The sequence below is a fragment of the Mus pahari genome, chromosome 6 (assembly GCF_900095145.1).
Source record: "Mus pahari chromosome 6, PAHARI_EIJ_v1.1, whole genome shotgun sequence".
Taxonomy (NCBI): Eukaryota; Metazoa; Chordata; class Mammalia; order Rodentia; family Muridae; genus Mus; species Mus pahari.
This window is the reverse complement of record NC_034595.1, coordinates 57,232,305-57,258,133: the sequence shown is the minus strand read 5'-3', so window position 1 is coordinate 57,258,133 and position 25,829 is coordinate 57,232,305. Positions and strand designations below refer to the sequence as shown.

General features: G+C 42.2%; 1 protein-coding gene across 1 annotated transcript in view; it reads right to left on the bottom strand.

Moving 5' to 3' along the window:
- The window catches only part of Usp24 (ubiquitin specific peptidase 24), a 135,647-nt gene that overhangs the window by 8,846 nt on the left and 100,972 nt on the right, over positions 1-25,829 (bottom strand). The window contains exons 46-64 of the mRNA XM_021201285.2: positions 25,390-25,472; positions 24,893-25,034; positions 24,587-24,706; positions 24,015-24,235; positions 23,444-23,568; positions 22,744-22,885; positions 21,949-22,099; positions 20,534-20,629; positions 19,732-19,835; positions 17,711-17,824; positions 13,403-13,499; positions 11,143-11,259; positions 10,649-10,741; positions 9,230-9,332; positions 7,423-7,544; positions 6,227-6,340; positions 3,813-3,878; positions 1,889-1,955; positions 667-745 (exon numbers count right to left, since the gene is read on the bottom strand). Coding sequence (XP_021056944.1) covers positions 667-745; positions 1,889-1,955; positions 3,813-3,878; positions 6,227-6,340; positions 7,423-7,544; positions 9,230-9,332; positions 10,649-10,741; positions 11,143-11,259; positions 13,403-13,499; positions 17,711-17,824; positions 19,732-19,835; positions 20,534-20,629; positions 21,949-22,099; positions 22,744-22,885; positions 23,444-23,568; positions 24,015-24,235; positions 24,587-24,706; positions 24,893-25,034; positions 25,390-25,472 — 2,156 coding nt within the window. The remainder of the gene's footprint in view (positions 1-666; positions 746-1,888; positions 1,956-3,812; positions 3,879-6,226; positions 6,341-7,422; positions 7,545-9,229; positions 9,333-10,648; positions 10,742-11,142; positions 11,260-13,402; positions 13,500-17,710; positions 17,825-19,731; positions 19,836-20,533; positions 20,630-21,948; positions 22,100-22,743; positions 22,886-23,443; positions 23,569-24,014; positions 24,236-24,586; positions 24,707-24,892; positions 25,035-25,389; positions 25,473-25,829) is intronic.

Here is a 25,829-nt window from a genome sequence, read left to right as displayed (position 1 = left end):
ATGTACATTCTTTACTATTTATGAGCCACAGTGCATGCGTGTAGGCCTGAAAACAACTTGTAGGAATTGGGTCTCTCCCATAGACACAGAAGAGGTGAACATTACCGAACTGCATGGACTGTGACTTAACAAGGTTTCAGGTGATATGATCTGTATATTGTGTCATGGTTAGAAAGTTTGAAGATGGTGGGCATGCATGCCACTCAAACTATCTGTGATTTGACATACCCAGCCCCAGACTGTTGTAAAGATTAGATGGGAAAGCACAGGCTCACATATGCTTGACAGATATAGGTGACAAGATTTTGTCTCTTGAGAGACTACTTTCAAATTGGGGACTTTTGGCTCAAAGGAGCTGCTGTTAATGAAAGAGGGGACTTCAGGAAAGTATGGCAGCTGTTGTTCCTGAGGTCTCTAAAGCTGCCTGATTTCTGCCCTTCTACCATAAGTCCAGGTGATCACCTTTTCTCCTCTTTGAAATTCGGCATATCAGTTACTTTTCTAACATTTCCCCTTCCGTTGCTTTGGGAAAACAAGCTAGACACATTCCTGTAGATTTCAAGCAAGCACGCTCCTAAATCAGTCAGCTTCTGTCAGGTTTCAAAACAAGGTAGTTCCCAGCCCACAGTTGGACCCACTTCCTCTGCATTTTTAGTTTGTACTTACTTTTGAGCAAGAGTGACAAGAAATTTGACACACTGGTAGCAACGACTGCTGTCCACATGGTTACTATGGTGCATCAATGCTGGAGGAGAGAAGAAACTTTAATGCGAAGGTCCTGGGTGCGTTCAGGTAATAGTGACTGTTCTTGCTCTGGAAATACCTTAGGTAAGTGGGTAGGGAACAATGTCTTGATTCAACAGAACCTCCAGATTTTAGTGTTTTACTATGTTTAAAAACAGGCGTAAGTGGCAGCTTGACTTCTTAGAACTGAAAGAACTACAAACCTCACACACACTGCTACACAGACAAGAGCAGCAGCTACAACGATTCATCATTTGATAATGGAAACTTATGGTACCAGTTCTATTTAATGTTTCCCATTTTCTATTTTAGCAATTTAAGAATAAAGACTACTAATTGTTATGTGCCATGTGTTGATGCTTTCAGGTTGCAGAGGATTTAGTATGGCTGATAGCTATGATTAGGGGACACTATTCCAAACCGGCGCTTGGAAACCTTGAGCTTGTAGTTCCTTTCTGTGATAAATGGTGGTTTTTAGGTTCCTCTTCATGCTGCCTACTATGTGCTGCTTAAGGATGGGGACATGTTTGGCAGGTGAGGTGTTGTAAAAAAACAGGGGAAACTTAAAGGAGGACAGCTATACAACTAGTGACATAATCTTATGTGACCTAAATCAGACTTCTACAAAAGAAAGCCCAGACACAGAACATGGCAGACAATGGACATGTCTATCAAAAGACAATCACACTTCATGTATCTGACAGTTGTGTTCTTATTGCCTTGGCTGCTGAGGCAGGAGAAGATTTCTGCTATCAGAAAGACTCCTGTAGCTTGTAGAAAACCTTACAGCATTCCTGAACCTTCCCTGAACTGGGACAGAACCGCAGTCTGCACCATACTGTGTAGGACAGTCTCCTGGTCAGGATGAGGAACCCAATGAAGAGAACAAGACAGCCATTCATGTGAGCCAGGGAGATAGAGGGCCATGCCCACTTCCCACTGCAGGCATGGGCTCCTAAGCTGCACTTCCCACTGCAGGCATGGGCTCCTAAGCTGCACTTCCCACTGCAGGCATGGGCTCCTAAGCTGCACTTCCCACTGCAGGCATGTGCTTCTAAGCTNCTAAGCTGCACTTCCCACTGCAGGCATGTGCTTCTAAGCTGCACTTCCCACTGCAGGCATGGGCTCCTAAGCCGATACTTGCCTAGTAGTCCATTTTCTGTCTCAAACACAAACTTGACGCGCTCTACCTGGATGGGATCTTCAATGACCTGGAAAGGAAGGAGACAGAGTGAGCATGTGACAGCACAGCCTGTGTGGAAGTTCCTGCTGTTTTCTCACAGTTCTACTCAAGAAGTGAGTTTCTACAACAGAGTTCCTACTAAGGGGTGCTATGCCGTGACCATGCATCTCAAACACATCCCTAACTCAAACTCAAAATATAAAATTATTAAGGATCTATTCATCTCCTGTACATAACTCTGTATCATTTCCCAAAGTTTATAAACAGGACTGGAATCAAAAAGAAGAAAAAGACTAGAAAGACAGGTTTTGGTAGATGGCACCATCGTGTACTTCCCATGATGTAGATTTATATTTTAATTCAATGCCTCCGCTGAGCCAAGGTCAACTATTAAGCACTAGGTTTTTAATGGGACACAGTCTCTTTCCTCAGAGGCCCTTGACTAGTCTCTCTCACCAGCTCATTCCAAATCAAGTTCTCTTAGTTCTTTTTCTAACTGATCTGCTTGTTGCTGGCCTCCTGCCCTCTGCCCCTCTGTCTTGCCAGGCATCTGCAGTCCTGCTTTCCTAATCCCCAACCTTGCTTGCTTTAGTTGTTCCTTCAAAATGATTGCCATAAGGGATACCAAGCGGGGATGGGGGTGGGCACCCACTCAGAGAAGGGGAGAGGGTGTGGGGGAAGAACTGTGGGGGGGGGTGAGTGGGGGGGGCAGTGAGAGGGATGTAAAGATAAGGACTACAAAAAACAAACAAACGGACAACGTGCCCCTCCTCACCAAACCCAAACCCAAAACAAACAAAAAAACCAATTGCCAGGGGTTCTTGCTAGCAATTGAGTCATTTCACTTTCCTGCTTAAACCATTTGCATGGCCGGCCAGCATGGATGGCAGAGGCTAGGAGACAATGGAGAAGAGGAAAGAGCTTAGTTCAGGAAATAGGGAGCGAGGGGAACTGGAAGCTCCGTGCACATCGTGCACATCAGGGAAGCATGTGGTTACATAGCCTGATGACTGCTGTCTGCCAGAAATGGAACGAGTGCGGCGAGAGCACTTCCCAGTCACACTTACTGGCTGAACATATCCTGTGTCCTACAGGAAGAGCTTGGTGAGTCTTGGACACTGGCAGCAGAAGCCTTTCCTAAGTCACCTTTGTCATTACCTCCCCACACTCTACTGTATGGGTCTTTAGTCACTGCACTGGAGTCCTTAGCGGTTCTCTGTTATAATAGAAAGGGTATGGAAAACAGTACCACACACCCAAGCCCACCAACTGACTCCGAGTATTGTCCCTAGGGTTAAACACAGTGGTCACACAACCGAGGTCTCAACAAAGGTTAACTGCCCTCTGTGACTCCTCTCATCTCTGCAGTATAATTGCCTGTGGTTTTGCCTGGCTTCCTTAAGATCCTGAAGGCTCCAAGGAGGCAAACTTTCATTGCCGCTCCTCTCTCAGTCAACAGTGCCAGTACCATGATTGTTGTGAAGAAGAATAGGTAATTGCAGGCAAACTGAAGCAAACCCAGTAAGAACTAGTGGTTTAAAAACACATGTTAAGTAGTAACCATGTAATCCGGGCAGTGGTGGTGCACGACCGTAATCCCAGCACTTGGGAGGCAGAGTGAGTTCCAGGACAGCCAGGGCTATATCCTGCCTCAAAAATACAAATAAATGAACGAACGAACGAACGAACGAACGAAAGAAAACGAAAGAACGAACGAACGAACGAACGAACGAAAGAAAGAAGTAAACATGTAAATGCAAGCAAGTGAGCAGACGACGTGCGAAGAAAGAAAGAAAGAAAGAAAGAAAGAAAGAAAGAAAGAAAGAAAGAAAGAAAGAAAGAAACATGTAAATGCAAGCAAGTGAGCAGACGACGTGCGACTTACCAGTATCTCGTGCAGTAGCTGGAATGTATTCTTTAACTCATGGGGCGGAGCCGTTTCTAGCTGGTTCTGAAAAAAATGTTGTGAAAGGACTGTGGTAATTGTGGAGAGCACTATTCTGGAATCCATCTCTAGTTCTACCATCGTTTGCCTTCACTGGTTAACGCAGGTTCCCCTTGGGGGCTCAATTTCCCCAAATCCTTCTCTGGGAGCAAATAGGCTGTGAAGGCAGTCTCAGCCCAGTATTCTGTGATACTCTGCTATGTCACTGACAAGTGAGCAAGAAAGGGAAAGGCTGGATTCTAAGTCACTGACAGCCCTATACTTACACAGCTATGTCCACACAAAGTCACTGACAGCTCTATACTTACACAGCTACATACACAGTCTACTTTGCTTTCTAAAGACACTGGTAGTGAAGAAAATGCAAATTAAAAACTCTGAGGTAGGGCTGGAGAGGTGGCTCAGTGGTTAAGAGCACTGACTGTTCTTCCAGAGGTCCTAAGTTCAATTCCCAGCAACAACATGGTGACTCACAACCATCTGTAATGGGATCTGACACCCTCTTCTGCTGCATCTGAAGATAGCTACAGTGTACTTGTATGCACAAAATAAATAAATAAATCTTAAAAAAAAAAAAAAAAAAAAGCCGGGTGGTGGTAGCGCACGCCTTTAATCCCAGCACTTGAGAGGCAGAGATAAGATAGGTGGATTTCTGAGTTCGAGGCCAGCCTGGTCTACAAAGTGAGTTCCAGGATAGCCAGGGCTATACAGAGAAACCCTGTCTCGAAAAACCAAAAAAAAAAAAAAAAAAAACAAAAAAAACCAAAAAAAACCCAAAAAACTCTGAGGTAAGCTTTGTGTGAAAAGGCAGTGTATGAAACAGAAAAATCCACTAAGAAAACAAGGTTTATGAAAACCCTTTAAACACCTGAACTTTTATTTTTACTTATGTGTGTGTATGCTCATGTGTGTGTAGGTACCCACAGAGGCTGTAAGAAGACACTGAGAATTTCACTGAGCTGGGGTACAGGCCCCTACAAACTGCCTGATGTAGGTGCTGGGGACTGATCTCTGGTCCTAACCTCATCTTCTGTGCAAAAGTGAGCCGAGAAAGAATATCAGATTTTATCAAACACTTCCGAGGTGGCAGGGACGGCACTAATAAGACACTTGGCCTGGTGCTGCATGGATTATCAAGCTGTCAAGGCAAGTCCTATTTCTTCTGCTTTGTAGGGAGGGGGCAGCTTGGGTTCACGGTCCATGCAGTGAGTGAGCAGAGGGGACTTCAGAACACCCCACTAAGAGCTACAGGGTGTTCCTCACTAGGTCTCCACTCCTCTTAACACTACTGCACCAATTACAAACATGGGAGTGTAAAGTTCTACTACACAAAAGAACTTCTGTGGGTAGAAACTTGTACACACAGTATGAATTTCATCTAAAGGACCTAGAAGGACACTGCCTGTGTGACAAGCCTGCTCCGTAGGGCATACTGGGAAGTGGACCACGGATGACTAGCAGTCCATGTCAAAGGTAACTTTGGCCACATTTGTTTACTTACATTTTTTCACCAAAAGAATCAAAAACACATAACTATGTAAAGATTGAAAAGCTAGGAAAAGGACATGCAACTTAAAACACTTTTGCAGTAACATCTATGAAGGCAAGAGCACTGTGGTAAAAAGCACTAGTGCACAGCCACGCTCAGTCTCCAGGCCCTACCGTCAGGGCTAAGTGTGTGGCCCTCCTTATCTGACCCAGTCCCATGTAGTGGAAGCCACGCCTATCCCAAAGGACTACTTGAAAAGTAAGCGAGTTGAGTGTAGCACATTTGGCATGGCTTTTCTGTTTAGTAAATACAGAGATAAAGTGGTAATAATTATTGATTAGTGCTCTATAATTAATTTTATCACTGTTCTAGAACACATAAAACCCTACTTTTGATTTTTAAGACACTGCAAGTAAAAATTATAGCTGTTAAACAATTCACCTAATGATGGCCATCCCAGCACTAATATCATTAAAACATTATTTTTAGCTAATTACAATTGAACCATATACAAATGCTCACCACTAGGAAAGGGCTAAGTGAATTATAGAACATGAAGGGATGAAATACAGGAAATTGTAAGACCAAGTGAACGAGGATAGAATTATACAGTCAATAAACTCTCAAATAGAGTAAAATACAAAGACAGAGAATGAAAGGACCTAAGAGAGGATAAATTAAAAGAATGCTCCTGGTGGTCATCATTAGACAGTGGAGTTAGAATTCTTAATTCTTTAAAAATAAATACAATACTGTTTTTATAATTATGGAACATGCTATCCATACTGCCTGGCAGCAAGAGAATGTTCACCGAGGGACTTTGCAGACCACCACCAGCTATTGCTAGGCTTAACGCGAGTTGTACCTTAATGAAATGCAGCATGGTGAAGGAAAAGTGCTCGTTGCAGAAACAGCAGTACACCACCATCTCCATGAGCGCCAGGAGGGAGCCAGTGAGCTCTCGCAGAGCAAACATGACCTGTGGGAGGACACAGGAGCAGGCTCAGCCTTCAGCGGCCATCGTCCACTGCTCTCACTTTCACTCAAATTCAGAGATGAGGACCCACTGACACTGTTCTAGAACTGGGCTTTTTATTTGAGGTCTAAGGATGGATTTCAGGGTATGTGAGTCTACCTGTCATTCATACAGATCTGTACAAACATGTGCTTTTTATTCCCTAAAGAGTCATCTTCACCAATTTTCAAATACAAGCATTCTCATGTGAGATTAATGACTGATGACAGGAAAATAAATTTAAACTTTAAAAAAAAAATATGTTGCTCACAAACTCATTTCCATATACCATCAGATTCTGGAAGAATTAATAGGAGGGTAGCTATGGGTGGGAGGAGGGCTAGCTGGAGATGAGGCACAGTGTATGCCCTGTGCAGGCATGGGAACAGCCCACAAGCACATTGTTTATTTAATTAAAAAATATTTTTTTTAAATTTACATTTCATGTGTTACCCCCCTTCCCGGTTTCCCCTCTGCAAAACCCCTATCCCTTCCTCCCTCCCTCCCTGTTTCTTTGAGGGTGCTCCCTCACCCACCTACCCACTCCCACCTCCCTGCCCTAGCATTCCCCTATGCTGGGACATCAAGCCTCCACAGGACCAAGGGCCTCCCTTCTCAACACATTTCTAAGGTTCACACACACATGCTTCTAGGCTGCAGTGTTTTAGGTCCAGGGAGAGACAGACCAGGGACAAAATCTTTTGATAATGAAGTACTTTACATGTGAACTGTCACCTTCTCTGGGGCCTTAGGGTAGGTTCTTGGTTGAAGAAGATGAATAACGCCCACACCTAACAAATTTATCCATCCATCTACTCAGTCACCCATCTACGCATACATACAGACAGTGAACATGCTGGCAAGCGCTCCACCATTCAGTAGGCCTCTTCTTTAATGTTTTTGAAATGTGTATAGAAAATAAGCATTTCTTCTCCTAACAATATTTCCTTTCACCAGAGAAACTTGAAATACATACCAATGAAAGGATTTTGCTCAAATAGGAGAAAATAACGTAAGAAAATGGCTTCAGCACAGTAATTACATACCTCTAACAGATAAGGCTTCCCCTCAGACAAGAACAGTAAGGCTTCTACTTCCTCATGGAGGGGCAGCAGAGGGCTCGAAGGAGCAACACTAATAGGTGGTCGTTGTTTAAATATTCCAGGAGCTTTAAGAGAACCAAGAAACAAAACACAAAACACAACCTGTCTCACTTGGAAATGTTCCACAAAACATGTCTGCCAAAGGGCAAACCTCTCAGGCCTGCACACGCTATTGCTACGTTCTTACAACCTGACCCTTCAGTCTTCTGGACCAGTGAGCCATGTAGACAAAATCCTATTTTCTTCAGAGTTCATCTCAGCAATAGCTATGAAAGAGTAGCCAAAGCTGCTACCAAAGAGGCACTGAACAAACAAGCCGCCATTCTCTAGACAACTGTTTGCAGAAGACCACCTATGCTCAGGCAGACTCAGCCCACAGAGCAGGGCCGAGGCTGAAGAAATGAGGACACACTGTCATTATTTTCTGTTGTAAAACTGTCTGAACTCAAACAACAAGACAGCTTTTTATTTCTGAGATGAACTACTCAAGTGTTCATGTCCTGTGTCAGAGTTTGTTTTAGCTGTCAACTTGACATTAACCAAGGGTCTCCTGAAAAACAGAACCTTAAGTAAATAACTGCCCAGATCAGATTAGCCTGCAGGGCATTTTCTTAATTGCTAATTTATGCAGTAGGGCCCATCCCACCAGGGGCAATCCTATCCCTAGGCAGGTGGACCTGGGGTGTGCATGAAAGACGGCTAAGCAAGTTGAAGGCAGCAAACCAGTAAAAAGTATTCCTCTGTTGGTCGGTTTCAAGCTCCTGCCTTGGGTTCCCCCGATGATGGACTATAACCTGTGAGCCAAATAAACTGCCCCATCCCCATAAGGAGGTACTTCTCACAACAACAGAAAACAAACTAGAACTCTATTCGTGTGTCTTTTAATGTCCCTTTATATAGTTTTTTAAGTATCTTTCAGCTGGAATGATGCACTTTAGAATCTTTCCTATTTCCTGCCTTTAGATTTTACTATACACAGTACCACCACACTTACAGCTGTGAACCTGTGTCTTTATGTTTTCTTATCTACAGAAGGGGAGAGCGTCTCTCCAGTTTGCCGTGGGGAACGAGCACAGTAAATACAAGCACCACGAGAAGGGGAGCACACAGAAAACACTCGTGCAGTTAGCTGCTTTGTAGGACTACTATGTGACGTCAGGACAGACCCTAGGGACTGTATACAACACAGCACATATGTATGATTAGGATACTGGATAATTATACACACAAAAGTATATCTGTGACTCATTTCCAATTCTAACATATTAAAAAAGATTTCACTAATTTACATTTGAATCACCTTTGCTTTCACAAAGGACTTTGGTATTTTATCTAATTAATCCTTACTATACCTAGAAGTCATTTTTTCATTTTGTATGAAAGATCAGAAAGGTGAGGTGGCTTGGTCAGGTTCTCACAGCTCAGAGACAATAGCTCATACCTTGGCTATTTTCCTACTACATTATTGTAATGAATGAACTCTGAATTAGTCTTTAATCCTAGAGTACTTTAAAATAATCTTTTTTTCTCTCTGCTCCAAATCAGCGATTAACTTATCTTCTGTTGTTCTCAGTATACTGGGTTAAATAAGGTGAGGTTTAGCATTAATTGGAAAAAACAAAAACAAAAACAAACTTTAAGCACTCCCCAAATATCAATAGTCATTTGAGAAACAAATACTATTGATTCAGTTCCTAAGATGAAACCCTCTTCTCACGCTTCTGACGTGGGAAGGTCTGCCCAAGCTTACCAACATTCCTCTGCGAAGAGACATCCGTATGCAGGACCAGCAAGGCAACAGTGTTGTGAAGATTCCCAAACTCCCGTGCTTGTGCTGAACTCCATCTGCGTATCTGTCAATAGAGAAATGAAAGCATGCTCCTGTTCTGGGTGGGAAAGGGTTCATTAGCTGGTGATTTACTAAACCACAGCATCTCCTGATGCCCACAGTGGAGGAGGTGAACATATAAAGTCACTGGTCTAAAGGCATCTTCAAAGGGTTTGCTCCCCAGAAAGAAAACATTGACTCAAATTCTAAAACCAAGTATACAGTATAGGCTGGGCACTTTTCCAGATCCTTGGTGTACTAGAAAACCATGAAGCTGGAGGATGGGAAGCCTGGCCCTGTGGCGCCTCCAGTGTCTTGTATAAATGGGCACATGGTCCCTAAAAGTGCTTCATTTAATGGCAGAGATAGTCTACCTGCTCTGCCCACTTTGTGGCTTTGAGGATGAAGTGAAATATTAAAAATGAAAATATTTTAAAAGTAGTGTATTCCATAAATGCAAGATAATACTGACTGCGTATGCAGTGTAAATATAGTGAGTTCAAGTTGGTCCTCAGTCTGGATGAAGAGTCAGAAGAACTACAAATCCCAGCAGTCAACACCCCCAGCAAGCTATGGTGGCAGCACTGTGTTTACTACTTAAGCATGACAGCAGCAAGATGATGTGACAGGGCTGAGGAGTTTAGGTGTGTCAGTGCCAAGTCTGCCCATGCAAAGCACAGCACACAGTAAAAAGGCCCAGACTCTGAGAGCCCCAGAGCAGGGCCTAGATCCATTTCACCAACACCTGTGCTTTGTCATCTTGCATAAATTACTCAGCACAGTTGTGCTTAAGCTTAAATTCTTCCTGGAGAATGGGAGTAACATTGCTTTGTGATCCAAACTGTACCACCACAGAATGACTAGGTGTACCCGCTACAAAAGAAGCACTCTACGTACCATTATTGGATTCTACATTATTGGATTGTAGGCATTTAAAAACTTACCAAAAGAAATACATGGATAAGAAAAACAGAGCTATATAAGGATTTCTACAGGCCAGGCCATGTATGGACACAGCATTCACCCCCCCCCCCAACTCCCTCAATGCTCTGGAAACTAATATGTTCCTATCATTTGACTGAGAACACTAAACCGCAGTACAGTTCAGTTTTTAACAGTCCAGCTTCACAGGTGGATTCCAACCACCCTAAAAGAATTTCACAGCTCCAGGGGAAGAAAGGAGAGAACTCCAAGGGCACTTGAAGTTCCTCTTCTACTGATCTCCTAAGACTTTTAAGGCTCACAGAGTATTAACACTCAGAACTAAATGAAATAAAACCCTTACCCTCCCCCAGATGTGAGCCTGTAACAGCATCTCACTGAGGACAGGAGCAGCCTTACCTGACTGTTCTGTCGGCTGACCCCAAGGAGGAAGCTGATCATGTGTCGCAGTGCTGAGTGCTGCAGAAGAAGGTCTCCAGCCCTGATACCTTGCTGTCACAAGGCAGTAGAATGACAAATTATACTCCCAGACATAAAAAGTTGTTTCAAAACTACAGTCAGATGAGAAGGTTTAAGAAATCACCAAGTTAACTGTTGTAACTTCTGTGTTGTGAGTACTTACTAATGTCTAATTACTAATGTCTAATTAAAGACTTCTGAGCCTTCCACTGCCCCCGATGGCAAAACCACTGCCACTGCCTTCCACTGCTGTCACTAACTACTTGTATCAGAATTCTTAGAAGTAAAATTATCCATTAATTTGGATTTAACTAGAAACACCAATGAAACCACAGAACTACACAGAATGGAATCTAACATTTTTCCATGTATGAAATAAGTTTTAGATTATAAATGTGCTGTGTTAGGAAAATGCATTAGAAAACAGTATTTACCTTTTGTACAAAAGTGTTGAATAGAGAAAAGTACTGAGCACAGTTTTTACAATTTTCTGGGACATCTTTATCCAAAAGAGCAAGCAGGACTTCCAATAACTGATGAAGGCTTTTTAACTGGTGAGAGGAAAAAGGAAATTATATAAAGAAAAAGCAGACAGACAGACACTACCACAGGGTTAATGTGAAGTAAACCACCTAAGAACAAAGGGAAACTGATGCAACCCAGTCTCAGGTTCAGATGGGTTTGCGCTTTGGAGAGCAGAACAGAGTTGTCCTTGTACCTTCCAGGAGAGTGTCAGTGCTGTAGAACTAAGGCAGAGGCTAGTGCTAGTTCCTAGGTACCGGAGCCCAGGCCATGAGTCTACTGGCCCGGTTGTCACATGGTCTCCAGAGCCAATCTCTCTGTCTTACAGAGAGGTGGGTACCAAGGGGAGATGGATTCTGAATCCCTCCCTCCACTAGGCTGTTTCTTCACAGTCACAGATGCAGAGAATAAAACACAGACACAGGCAGGGCTAGAAACCAAGCCGATGGAGCAAATGGAGAGCAACAGCCTGACAGATGACACGGCAATACCGACTCACTAGGAACTTACTTGAAAGCCCGCTGACGCCTCATGGAAAGCTTTGAAAAACATTTTATTTGTTTAGAAACCATTTTGGTATGACAGTGCTTCTGCTTTCCCTCCCACCGAAACTATTTTTGGACAACTCCCTAGAAATTCATTTGTTACCCAAGCATCAAGACCAGGCTCACTACTCTTATTCGTTCATTCCTTTGAAAATGGTATTCATAGACTTCTGGAATACCCCATCCACCTGTCACACCCATTATAAATAATACAAGTTAGCACTTCAATTTCAAAGGACAGTATATAGTGGGTGGCAAGAGGTACAGTTTCCATTGTGGGGAAAACAAACACAAAATACACCAGCTGGATATCAAATAGAACTGACTTCAGGAAAGTATTTTCTATGACTATAGCCTCACTCCTTTCTCTTCCACTACTTGCTCTTCTGTCTTTAAAGACTGGCGATGTCCTATATCCTGCCTTTTCTCTTTGGACTACACAGAGGACTAAGGAGAGAGAGTAAGGCAGTCTAGGGTAAGCACTCTTGAGACCCCTCAGGCAGCTCCCACAGGAGTGTCTCAGAGCAATGGCAGTCAGCTCTGAGCAGCTCCCGGTGACCTAGACCAGGTGTGACTTTGCTTGATGAGGGCTCTGCTGCTACGGTAATGGAAAACTATTGCTTTATAGTGCACAGAAGTCTAATGACTCTGGAACTGAGAGGGCCTTTCAGAGAGCACATCTAACTTGCTGTTCCTTCTTTCTGTTCCTCTGGGGGAGCAACACCCCTGAACTTGTCTGCTCTAACAGTGCTTGCTGGCACAGGTACCACCAGTTCCAGTAAGTGCCTGGGTGTCCAGATACTAACTAGATCTGGACCATCCTCTTTCAAGGTTGCTAACAAAGTCAGCATCTGAATTTGAAGCAGTCATTCCTATAATCATTGATGCTCAAAATGGTTGGAGCCAATGTTTATAAGAAGCCAATTTATCCTGAAACTATTGTTTTTCAAAGTTTTCCATGAAGTATCAGCTGTTTGAAACAGCAAACTTGGGAGTACCTACTATACTTGAGAAGATTTCACAACAAACTGAACAACCGGACTGAGAATGTACACCACATAGTTCCCCAAGGCTTAAAACCTTTGGGAATAAACACCATAGTTTGTTTTATCATATGTATGCAGAATTAGGATTCTGAAGGTATCGTGTAGAGACCAGGGTTAGGAAGAAGAAACAAAGCTCAGGGAAGGCTGAAGGCTGAAGACACCATCCTGCCCTGGCTCTGGTTTGCCTGCCAAAAGCAGTCAGATCAGGAAAACAGCTTTTGAGGAAACAGAAAGAGCCAAGGGTGATTCAAAATGTCTAGATTAGAAGTGTTTAAATGTCAATTAGTCTAATACAAGTTCTTGAGAGAAGGCTGGTCAGGGCTCTAGAAGGAAAATCTTAAAGCAGACAAAAGAGACCTGAACTCTTTCAGTCTATCCTGGTATCTGGAAGATAAGGAGGGATGGACAAGGATGCCTTCTATTCTGGTATGCATCAGAAAGTCTGTGTGTGTGTGTGTGTGTTCATGTATGACATGTGGCACAAATAACCAGTCCAGACACCAGTTCTAGGTCATCTTATTATGTACAATTGAGACCATCTGATAAAAACAGGAAACATCAAGTTTACAAACGAGGCTGACCTTATCCTGATAAAACAAGGCACTGTCTAAGGTCTTCTCCAGGATGGTGGCCACGGCAACTCGTACTTCTCTCACACTGCACTCCAACAAGAAAACCCTAAAACAGAGAGAGACACGCGATAAGAAGGACACTCGTATGGAAACAGCTCTACCCCGCTCCACACACCTAGAACGCCATGGAGTGAAGTGACTCAGAGGGGTCAGTCCAAGCAGCCGAGGCTTCCAGGCTCACACGGACTGGGCTTTCCCAGGTCACCCCATAGGCTGTGAATGAGATTTGGGAGCCAGAGAGAAAGTCACCAAGATTCTAAGGGGTAACTCGAATGTTTTAAGGACAAGAAACACCCATATAACATTTGCAGTAGGACTTAAGCAGATGCATAAACTCTTGAAGAATATTGGACATTTCCTAGTGTAACACTAAAGAATGAAAGAAGATCCAGAATGCAGGGGGAGCTTTAGCAGGCAAGTGGCCAGTCTCCTTCAAAATAAAAAGCAAGAAAAAGAAGGGGAGACTTGGGGGTGCAAGTATTGAAGGTTAACATTCATAAGAGACATACACAGCAAAGCCCTTGAGTGGGCTCTGTAGGACATGGATCTGTACGAATGTTGTGGGGAGGGAGGCAGAGGATGCCAGTACTGATGGTTAGCATCCCTAAGACACGCAGAGGAGCTCATGTATGGACTCTGTAGGACCTGGGTCTGTATAAGCATTGTGCAAGATGACATTTCTAAGGTATTTGGGGGGGAAGTCTGAGTGAGGTGTAAGAAAATATGAAGGAATTCTTAATTTTGTTTGGTTTGAAAATGATAAAGTGCTTATGCTGGAAAAAGCCAAACTCCTTTATGTGATAGAGACATATGCTGAAAATACTAGAGAATTCTGTGTCTGAAACTGGCTTTAGATCAGAAGGAAAAGCCAACTCCATTCCTGGGGAGAACAACTGTGAGCAAAGGCTCTGTAGGACCCTTCTGCCCAGCTCTGCCCTGTCTCTAAATATCTTCAGAAGTTCCTAAAGGAGTAGAAATCCTTTGTCTTAGTGGTTTACCCTTCAAGTCAATTTGAGAACATTCACTATTACAAGCCCCAGAAATCCTACATTAAAAACCCATATAAAGAAAGAAGCAGTATAGGGTATTGCTATGAAAGAAGCCATTGTAATCCTCATGTTTCAGTTAGAGAAATATCTGTACAGGTTGACAACCTACCCTCACTCCAAAATGCAGTAAAATCTTTGGATGACAATGTCATGTCACTCTTGGAAAATTCTATGCCATGAGACTCTTGAGCATACAAAAAGATGAACAATATTGTATAGAATTATCTCCAGATTATGTATATTCTTAGATAATAAAACAAGAGTGAATAAATGTTTGCATTTGTGTTCCATACTGAGACACATCTCTAAAAATGCAAATATCCCTCAATTCACTGAATTTCTAAAATAGTCTGGTCTCAAGCATTTAAGAGAAGGCATATTTGCCTATGCTCTCTCTGAATTTGTGTGTGTGATGTGTGCTAGTGAAGACACATTTTAATTAGAGCCATGATACACTATCTTTAAGACTCTATGGGCTGGAGACATAATTCGGTTATGTGCCTGCCCTGCAAACGCAGGTTCAATCCCCGGAAGCCATGGTTGTTTTTCAAAAAGGCACGGTAATACACAGTGCTAGGAATAAGGAGAAGAAAGATGAACCCACACACCAATGAGACCATCTTTTAAAAAGGTGAGTGGCTCCACTCCTGAACATGTCCTTTGACCTCCGTACGCAAGGGCAGCCAGCTACACATACATATATAAGCATACACACATGCCACATATGCAAATAAAGAGAGAGAGAGAGAGAGAGAGAGAGAGAGAGAGAGAGAGAGAGAGTCTGAAGGTTCTAGAGAAAGAACTAGATAAAAAATTATTTTTCTTAGATTTTAAAAAAGATTTTACAGCCAGACGTGGTGGCGCACGCCTTTAATCCCAGCACTCCGGAGGCAGAGGCAGGCGGATTTCTGAGTTCGAGGCTAGCCTGGTCTACAGAGTGAGTTCCAGGACAGCCAGGGCCATACAGAGAAACCCTGTCTCGAAAATCCAAAAAAAAAAAAAAAAAAAAAGATTTTACTTATTTTTATGTGTATAAATGTTTTGCCTACACAAAAGTACATCACACACACACACACACACACACACACACACACACACACACACGTCTAGTGCCTTAAAAGACGGTGGGGGAGGGGCAGGGATTTGACTCCTTGGAAATGGAGTTACAGATGGTTATGAGCTGTCACATGGGTGCTGGCAACAGAGCACAGGCTCTCTCCAAGAGCAACAAGTGCTCTTAACTGCTGAGCCATCTCTCCAGCACTTGTTATTAATTTCTTAAAACACATCAACTCTTGACAATTAAAAGCAATTAGATCTTATAAACAAGATCAGATGATCCACTGTGATGCTTGATAGTAGGGATACTAAGAACTACTAAAAAGGAAGATTTTTTTTCTCAAGCGACAGTCAAAATAGAGCCTGCCTTTGTATAAGATGATGAATGAAATATTTTCTATGCATTTTCCAAATGTGTTATCATTCTTTGAAATGGTGCTTGGGAGACTTATGGGAAAATATTTTCAAACTGAATTAGAAAATTGGGTGAAAGGTTATTTTTACTGCAAACTCTAAAGGGGCAGCACGTAACTCTTGGGAGGAATGCTGATTAGTTCTCTCTTCATGAGCTGAGTGCATATGTGTGATGTATGTGTGAACAAATATTTGAGTGTGGGTTATCTGGCAGGTACTCTGTGTATGGCAAGGAACCAGCAGACTGGATTCTATCCTTAAACGGCTGAAGCTCAGCAGGAGAGACAGGCACATCCCCAGGGAGTACATAGAGCAACAGGGCAGACCTGCGTCAGTCTTTGTGTATGTGTAATCTAAGCTGACGTCTAAAGGAACAGAAGCAATTACCATGTAAGAGCAGAGAGAACCATGTTCCAGACAGGAGGTTTAGGCATGCGGGGCTTGTCGGGCTGCCTGAGCAGTGACTGACTAAGTGCACAGAGAACCTAGGAGGTCAAGTGATCAAGTAAAGCTTGGATTTTACTGTGGTGTGAGGACCCACTCGAGACCTTCCCAGAAGGAGTTATGTGATGCAGCTGTTTCAAAACCACACAGAATTTTATGAAACGGAGATAGCAAGTAGGCAAATGAATATTTGGAGCTGAGACGAAGAGGTAAAGGTAATATGTATGAGATTAAGAGCTCTGGCCAGGGTTCGTATGTAGCTTAGTCCTACATGTGTGATGCCCTTGGTTTTATCCCAGGAACATAAAAAATAAAATAAAAATCCAACCACCAGGCCGTGCTCCCTCAGTAGGCAGGGACCTGCATTTCTGAATTTCCTGCTGTGTCTGTTTAACACAAGAAATACCAGAACACATTTGTATGCTGACCAAGTGACCCAATAGAAAAGTCTACAGGGTAAAGATGGAGCGAAGGTTATTAAAAGGCCAAGTTCCTTGAGAAGGCCTGCAGATAGATTCATTCTGAGAGGCGTGTGCTTTATAACCTGGGATGAGAGTCTATGACACTTGTTTGACATTTATTAATCACTTCCTCTGTGATACCTGAAGCCAGGCTATTAGCCAGAAGCAGGCTTCTCACATGACAAGTTTGAGGAGCAAATCAGAGAGAAGGAAGAGCCTATTGGAGCCAAGGAGACAGGACAAGGTTTTCTAACATTGAGAGAGTCTTGCTGGGCTCCTCATATAGTGGTAAACTTGCCAAGGATAAAGGAAATTGACTCGAGTTCAACTGTGAATAAGGCATAAACAAGTGTGATTGGAGAATCCTGAATTTTTTATGTGAAAGGGCAAATTATTCATCTACCTACTGTACATAGGTAATAAAATTCCATGACTAACCTTTTTTGGGGCCAGAATCTAAGCATACTTAGACTGTATAGTAATAGGGCTGTAATAGTGGCCTCAGATTCCCTATTTCCTTGTTACCAGACTGAGCACCCTAGGAAAGGGGACTTGCATGTTTCTCCTGAGCCAGAACATGGATTAAGGGCTGCAAGCTGTGAGCACCTGGTGGCTCTCACCTCACACTCTCTGCAGTCACTGAACCCTTGCCAGAGTCTAGTTCAGCAGATGATTTTAGAGTGGCCTAATTTCCTTACTACTTCAGTGAAAAGATTAAAATGGACTCTAATCTGAAAAATGATTTCAAGTTGAAATGTAAAAAGAAACTTTACTTCTAGATGATAGGAAAAGATAGAAAGCTCTTTTAATTAAAAGATCTTGATACTTACTTTACCAATTCTCGCCCTTCAGAGCTAATAAAATATTCAACAAGCCACTGACAAGCATCCAAACTTTTTGAAAGTAATGCTTCAATAGTAGCGATCCATTCTTCAGTGTCAACCCTTTAAGAGAGCAGAGTGCAATGTCAGGCTCCAGCACCTATCTGCAGAGTGTATCTCACAGTGCCACACCTGTCTACCTAGCTATCCCAATGGCCAGGACCAATAAGGGGCAGATCAACTAGTCACTGGCTGGCTATCCACGCTCATGACTCAGTGTTTGCATGCTTGGGTTATCTATGGTGTGACCCTCACCCACATACACAGGACACATGTGCAGTGCCTTCACCTCTGACTGGTTTTCATCTTTTACATTTTCCTCATCAACCTCAACTGATGAAGACCAGATGTGTCACTTTTTGTCTGGCACAACTAAGCATGTGTCACCTACAGAACAGCCTGTATGATATCATACTGCTAAAATCATTAATATCTTGTTCAAGATTTGGACAGAGAAAAAATGACCTGACTATACTACCTGTACTGGCTAGCTTTGTGTCAACTTGACACAGCTGGAGTTATCACAGAGACAGGAGCTTCAGTTGAGGAAATGCCTCCACAAGATCCAGCTGTAAGGCATTTTCTCAATTAGTGATTAAGGGGGGAGGTCCCCTTGTGGGTGGTGCCATCTCTGGGCTGGTAGTCTTGGTTCTATAAGAGAGCAGGCTGAGCAAGCCAGTAGAGAACATCCCTCCATGGCCTCTGCATCAGCTCCTGCTTTCTGACCTGTTTGAGTTCCAGTCCTGCATCCTTTGGTGATCAACAGCAGTATGGAAATGTAAGCCGAACAAACCCTTTCCTCCCCCACTTGCTTCTTGGTCATGATGTTTGTGCAGGAATAGAAACCCTGACTAAGACACTACCCATCATCTCACACCACTCCTGAGACCCCAGTGCCTCACCAATGACAATGGTGAAAGCAGACAAAATGGTGACAGTATAACATGCAGATATGAGTGAATTTCACAAGTCAAAGTACCAACTGAACTAAAGGACAGAAATGTACTCTTTTAAAAATCATGTAACTTCTGGTTATTGCACATAAAGTGAGACTGCCATTATTAATTATTTTCCTTCATGAGTCTGGCTGAAAAATCTTTCCCCAAACCCAGACATGAAAAGCTTATTCACTTTGCTAACTAGTTTCCTCTTTTCCTTAGGTAATTTTTACAAGACCCTTCAACTCTCTCTCACCTCCAGTCATATTCACGGACCAACTATTACTAACCCAGAACCTTTATGATCCTGACACCTTGTCAGGTGCTGGAGATAAAAGTCAGCGATGAGTAAGATGCAGATCATCATGTCTGGAGCTCTTAATATCACTCTAAACATACTGCTTCAAACTCCTCCATGAACTGCCAGTGAACACAGCCCAGACTTTCTGATCTGGCACCTAGTGACAAGTCTTAATAAGTCCCTTACAAGTACTAAAAAAATACAACTAACCAGTCACTCATGGGTGGCCTTAAGCAAGTCCTGCTTGCTATTATAGAGTCTTTCTTTCTGCCTAGAATGCGCCTTCTCTTTCTTCTTTTTAAAATCCTCTGAAGATACCGACTCTCAAAGACATGAAATTTATATATATTTTTTAAAGATTTATTTATTTATTATATGTAAGTACACTGTAGCTGTCTTCAGACACTCCAGAAGAGGAAGTCAAATCTTATTAAGGATGGTTGTGAGCCACCATGTGGTTGCTGGGATTTGAACTCTGCACCTTTGGAAGAGCAGTCAGGTGCTCTTACCCGCTGAGCCATCTCACCAGCCTGGAATTTATATCTTATAGCACAGCAATTTCTTGTTTAAAAATCAGTTCTCGCTAACCCTTTCTCAAAGACTGAGGGTATGTTTCAGTGAGCTGATTATATTAGGTAGTATTGCGATATTTTAAAAAGCAGTCTATACATTTATTTTTTCATTGAATTAACCAGTGTTTTCTGTAACAACAGAAAACGTATCACCCTTACCTGAGTTTTTTCTTTGTCCGTAGGTAAGTTTGGAAAAGGAACTGAATGGCAAGCTGCAAGCTCACTTTGGCCATGCAAGGATAATATGGGTGCTTTAATTTAGTCTGTGAGAGGGAAGAGGGTATTTTTCATAAACACCTTACAGATAATTATATAGTCTACAGAATGTAATAATGACAAATGATAAAGTTAGTAGGAAAACCCCTAATCTTAGCACGTAGGAAGTGAAGGCAGAAAGGTAAGTCGTTCCGAGCCATCCTCGACCACTTGGAGATAGCCTGGGTTACATATAACACAAAGGAAAAAGAAATACCTACCCAGTTAATAATATAAAACATTCATTTAAAGTTTTAAAAAGTTAAGATAGCCTCTTCATTTTTAAATGAAGTCTTTTTTTTTAGAAAAGAGTCTTTGACCCTCTTGGCATTATTAACAATACTATAGACAAGGAAGTACTAGAAATTTTGAGTGCGACAGTATATGATTACAGTTAGCTCATAGAGAACAGAAGCAACTGATAAAATCCAACCCCATAGCCCTCAGGCTGATAGTCCCTAACCCCACAGCCTTCAGCCCCAGAGCCCCCAACTCCATAGCTACTAACTCCATAGCCCTCAAATTTGCCACAAAATCTAAAAATTCTGTATGTGCAAACCTATGCCACTCATTCACAGTGTACAGCCCAGTGCTGCCTGCATGATAGTGTCATCCAGCGGGTAACACATTTACAGGAAGCCTGAATGCTAACACCTGAGATGAGGCCATTGCTTTTTTAGTTCTTTAGGTACAACCGGCTACTTACAGCATTCAATGAAGCTAAGGATAAAACAAAACTGAAGTAGTCACTACTGTACACATCTCTGTTCTTCATGAACTTGAGGTTTTCATCTCGCACCATCTACATAACAAAATCAGGGGTTATTTTTAACAAACAGGTAGAATAATATGTAGAAGATTATTTTCTAGCAAACTGTTTAGGTAATAAAGGTTTGTAAAAACCAAATTATACTTTATAATTACCTTCTTCAAACTTTGAGTTTTGTAACAATGTGGGAGAAAAATCTTTCCTTTAAATCTAAGGCACTGTGGAAAGATAAGCCATCTCTAATCTCTTTTGGGGATTCAACAAACAGGATTAATTTTGTTTTGGCTATGTTTGTTTTTGGTTTTTGTTTGTTTGTTTACGAACATTGATCCCACTCCTCCCTGGCTCAGACCCCTCAGTTCTATTTCTTTTGAAGGCTCCACATTTTCTTTAGAGTCTCTGTTTCTGCCTATTTAGCTTTGGGCTGTTAGTATAGAAGGTCTGGATTGGGCAAGTGAACAGTCTTGAATTCAAACCCTTGCCTTATGAGATGGTAGTCCATTTCTGTTTTAATCACCTTTGTTTAGTTACATCTGAAAAATAGGAGTAATATCTCTTATTCTACAATGGATTTAGAAAGCTTAATCAATTCATAGAAACCTCTTTAGTCAGGTGTAGTGGTGCATGCTTTTAATCTCAGCACTTGGGAGGCAGAAGTTGGAGGATCTTTGTGAGTTTGAGGCCAGCCTGATCTACACAGCAAGTTCCAGGGCAGCCAGGTACTTGAGAACCTGTCTGAAAAAAACCAAACCAAAACAACAACAAAAACTCCACTAACACTTGTTTCTAGTCTGTAGCACAGAGCAGGTACTTAATAATTACTGCTGGCGTAGTTAATGACAAGGTTCTAAGTCTTGATTTGATTTCTCAGATAAAATCATTTCAACTACATGTCTGTCTGCTCAGGGATGGTGCTGCTATCTTGGCTCATCTTTGTGGCACTATCACTATGGCCTCTGTACCTGACAGAGGCTACAGGACAGTGAGGGTGGTCAAGTGGCCCATGACAGCAGTAAACGCAGAAGCCAGCCACCAGGAGTGCTCTGAACTTAAAACACGGATTCTCATTCATCTTGATTTTCTCCCTTAGAGAATAATTTATCTGCTCCCTGTCCCTTTCAAAGATTTTTTTATTTTTCATTTTGTGCATCAGTATTTTGGTTCCATTTATGCATATGCACCATGTGTGTGTGCCTGTTCTGGAGGTCAGAAGAGGGTATTGAATCCCTGGAACTGAAGTTATAGGTAAAGGTTGAGCCTCCATGTGGGTGCTGGGAACTGAACCCAGGTCATCTGCAAGAGGAGTTAAGTGCTCTAACCAGCTGCGCCCTCTCTGTTCATGTAGTTCTTACCTGGTATATCCGAGCAGGCATTTTCTCCACAAACAGTCCTTTCTTCTCACCTTTCTTGACCAGCTTGGTTAGAATAGACAGCCTGTCATTATTAGGCCTGTGGGGCCGAGGAGAGGACTGAGGTGAAATCTCAGGTGAAGATGGAGCTGACCTGAGAGACAAAAGTCAAAGAACTGTTAAGTGCAAAGGGTTTTGTTTGTTTTTGCTAGATTTATATACTGGGACCGTAAACATAAATTGCATACTTTTCTGATTCAATATAGTAAAGGCAAATTCATTGAGAATGAGACCATAAAAAAAAATCTTTCTGGTTATAGCATTATGCTTTGGACAAAAAGTACACTCAATATATGTATATATTTATACGTCAATTTGGATTGAAAATGAAAACCTCAGTTCTGCTTCTGCCATGAATAATTTATATGCATGTTTCTAAATACAAAGTAATTTCTTGCCAGGGCAATAAAGTCTGGGGAGCAATAAACAACTTATTTTCATTTTAGGATTTCTCTTATGCTTAATTATTTTTCAACATTAAGCATTACATTAGGGGGCTGGAGAAATGGCTCAGCAGTTAAGAGCACTGACTGCTCTTCCAGAGGTCCTGAGTTCAAATTTCAGCAACTACATGGTGGCTCACAACCACCTGTAATGGGATCTGATGCCCTCTTCTGGTGTGTCTGAAGACATTGAAAGTGTGCTCATATACATAAGATAAATAAAGAAACCTTTTTAAAAAAAGCATTATATTTTGAAGCTCCTCCCCCACTGAAATGGCACGGCAGAACAACTTACAGAGAGAGATCCTCAGCCTCCTGCCTTACGACGCTCACTCGGCTTTTCTTTGGCAGCACGGGTGAGTTCTGATCGGACACCCTTTGATAGAAGAGCATGTAGGCATTCCAGTATCTTCGACGGACGTCAGTGTATGGGTTTGCTAGTTTATAAGATGTTAAGAGAGAAGTTTTGGTAAATAAGATGTTTTTCAGAGTGATTATCTATAATAAAGGGCCTCCAGACTCAACAATTTATCTACTAAATTTGCAAAGTGCAAAGTGTAAGTAGAAGTGTAAGGTCTTTTTAGTGTTGCCCAGAATGCAAGTTAAGGTGCATCCCCTTGGGGTGGGAGGATGGAGGGAAGGCTTCTTTATCACACTACATAATGAGGTTTTGAAGCACAGGTGCTAGAACTATCTTCTGTAAGTAATCATTATCTCTGCATTAGAAAAATAAGAAAAGAACAAAATCTATTGTATTTTTTTTGTTTTGTTTTGTTTTTTGGTTTTTGGTTTTTCGAGACAGGGTTTCTCTGTATAGCCCTGGCTGGCCTCAAACTCAGAAATCCGCCTGCCTCTGCCTCCCGAGTGCTAGGATTAAAGGTGTGCGCCACCACGCCCGGCTGTATTTTTATATAGAGAATTATAGCTTCTAATCTGAAAAACCCTAAATAATAAAAAATAAAATGAATAGGATATATCTACCTATAAATACTTACTTTGATCATAAACTTTTGGTCTATATTCTCCTCCAAAGCATTCATACTCCAGGGTCTCATCATTTAGGTCAAATTCTTCAATAACGGTGTCATTAAATTTATACCACTTTCCTTTTCCACACCCCCTAGGACCCAGAGATCAGATAAACATTTAAAGATTTAAAAACAATTATGTTCACCTCTTGCATTTGTCTCTATAGATTATGCACAGATAAAGCAGGTGACAGTTAATCAAGAGCATCCAAGAAAAACTTAGCAATAGAGGTGGAGTGATTTCAGTTTCTAAAACAACTTTTCAAATCAAAGGAGTAAAAAATTATCAATTCAAGATGCAGAACAAAGTATAATATGGATTTCTTTATAGCCAGGCATTATGATGCATGCCTATAATCCCAGCCCTTGGGAGGCAGAAGCAGAAGCACTGAGAATCTGAGGCCAACGTGAGCTATAAAATCTTGTATTATCCGCTACTCCATCCCCCACCACTAAAATGTCTCCAGTGGTGAGCATGGAAGGCAGACTTCACAGGGAAGGCAGAGAGCACATGAGGGCTTCTATAGGAAACCCTTACCGCCTGTCCTTAATGAAGGAGTAGTAATGGCCGGCATGGGCCTGCCCACTGTGCACAATGACACCAACAAGCTCATAGTTTTCTGTGAGGGCAACTTTTTTCCGTGGGGATCCTCCACCTCCTTGATCCATATTCCTCCCATTTTCACCAACTTCAGAAGATGAATCCTGGCGAGCCATTCCTGCAACTGTGTAAGGCTCCATATTTAGCATCCAAGGAAACTATGTAAAAGTAAAAAGCACACACCAATGTTAAATGGGAATGTACTGGGTAGTACCTTGTAAAGTCAGACTGAGTAAGTCATGCTTTCCCACTCCCATCTATACAAGGCATCTCTGACGGTCTGTCTGTATTACAGAGAAGGCACTGCATTTCATAGCCATAGCTAGGGTGCCTTCCAGAAATAAAGGGAACATTTGTAGGTCCCAGTCGTACTAGCAGCAGCTTCTCAAACGAGGGCTGCACACCCCTCCTGCTGCGTCTCAAGAGGACAGAGGGTGTAGAAACAGAAGAAGGTGAAGAAGGACGGGAGGGTCACAGTTGAGAGACATTTCAGGAAGGGAACAAGTTACCCGTATTTGCTCATCGTATTTAATGGACCGTCCGCTCTCCCAGTCAAAGCCGAATCTCATCAAGTGGATTACCAACACACTAGGCAAAGACTTAATGCATGTCCTCTTCACTGTTATTCTCTAAGGAAAAGCAAAAGCCAAAGTAACTCCCTCGAGAAAACTGAAATATTGATGTAAAAGCTTCTGGTGCCCATGTACAACAAGGAGCAGCACAATCTACTGGGAGCAGCAAGCAGGTTGGCAGTGACCTCCTACAGGCGGCACACAGACACTAACACTGTTTCTTGGAAAGGGCAAGTGCGATACCTTCTCTTTACACTTTTCACAGTAGTATGCATTACTTCCTTCTAGAACTTCACCTCTAACAAACTGGTCCAAAGAAATTTCCAAGCTTTGGCAAGACGTAACTCCTAGATTGAGAGCCATGAAAGCTTCCTCACGCTCATATCTGATTGGGAAAGACAGAAAACCATGAATGGAGAACCAATTCAACTGTCATGAGACCTGAACTTCAACACACTCTGCAACAGCCAGAAATAGACAAACCTCAGCAGAAGAGCACACTGACAAAACCATCAATTTCAACAAGTACTTTAAGACTACAAAGTAATTATAGAAACTGAAGAAATAAAATTCACTGAACATTTATAGATCCACTAAGAAATAAATCTACAAGTCAGTCAACAAACTAACATAACTTTTTACACACCCCCCCCCCCATGGTGCTGGTATCAAAATCAGGGTCTTGTACATACCAGACACTAATAGTCAATGTTTAATGCAGTGGTGACATCTTCACTAACCTGTGAGGACAATCTTTGCAGATCTTCTGATCAGAATAGATGCCTTGGAAAGTATTCTTAAAAATTTGTTCTCGTCCCATTTTCTGTTGAAATAAAAATTTAAGGTTTCAACCAAAAGCCCTAGAACGTACAACCTGGTTCACATAAAATCTTATTTAAAACTTCAAGTTAGTCTCCAGACTCTAAAGAGTATTATTATTAGTTTCGGCCAGATGGAAGGCAGTAACCAGTCTTTGGCCCCAGTATCAACAATGCAGACAATCAGAAGGAGAGTGAAGGCCACAAGAGCCGATCACTCCGAGGCATGCACTAGGATTCTGGATCTTCTTTCTGGGCTACAAAATGCAAGGTAGGAGCTCTGTTCAAAGACAGGTACTATAGATCTCTAAGTTATTCTAAACAGATGAAGCATAACAACTGTGCTTACTGATATGATGTAC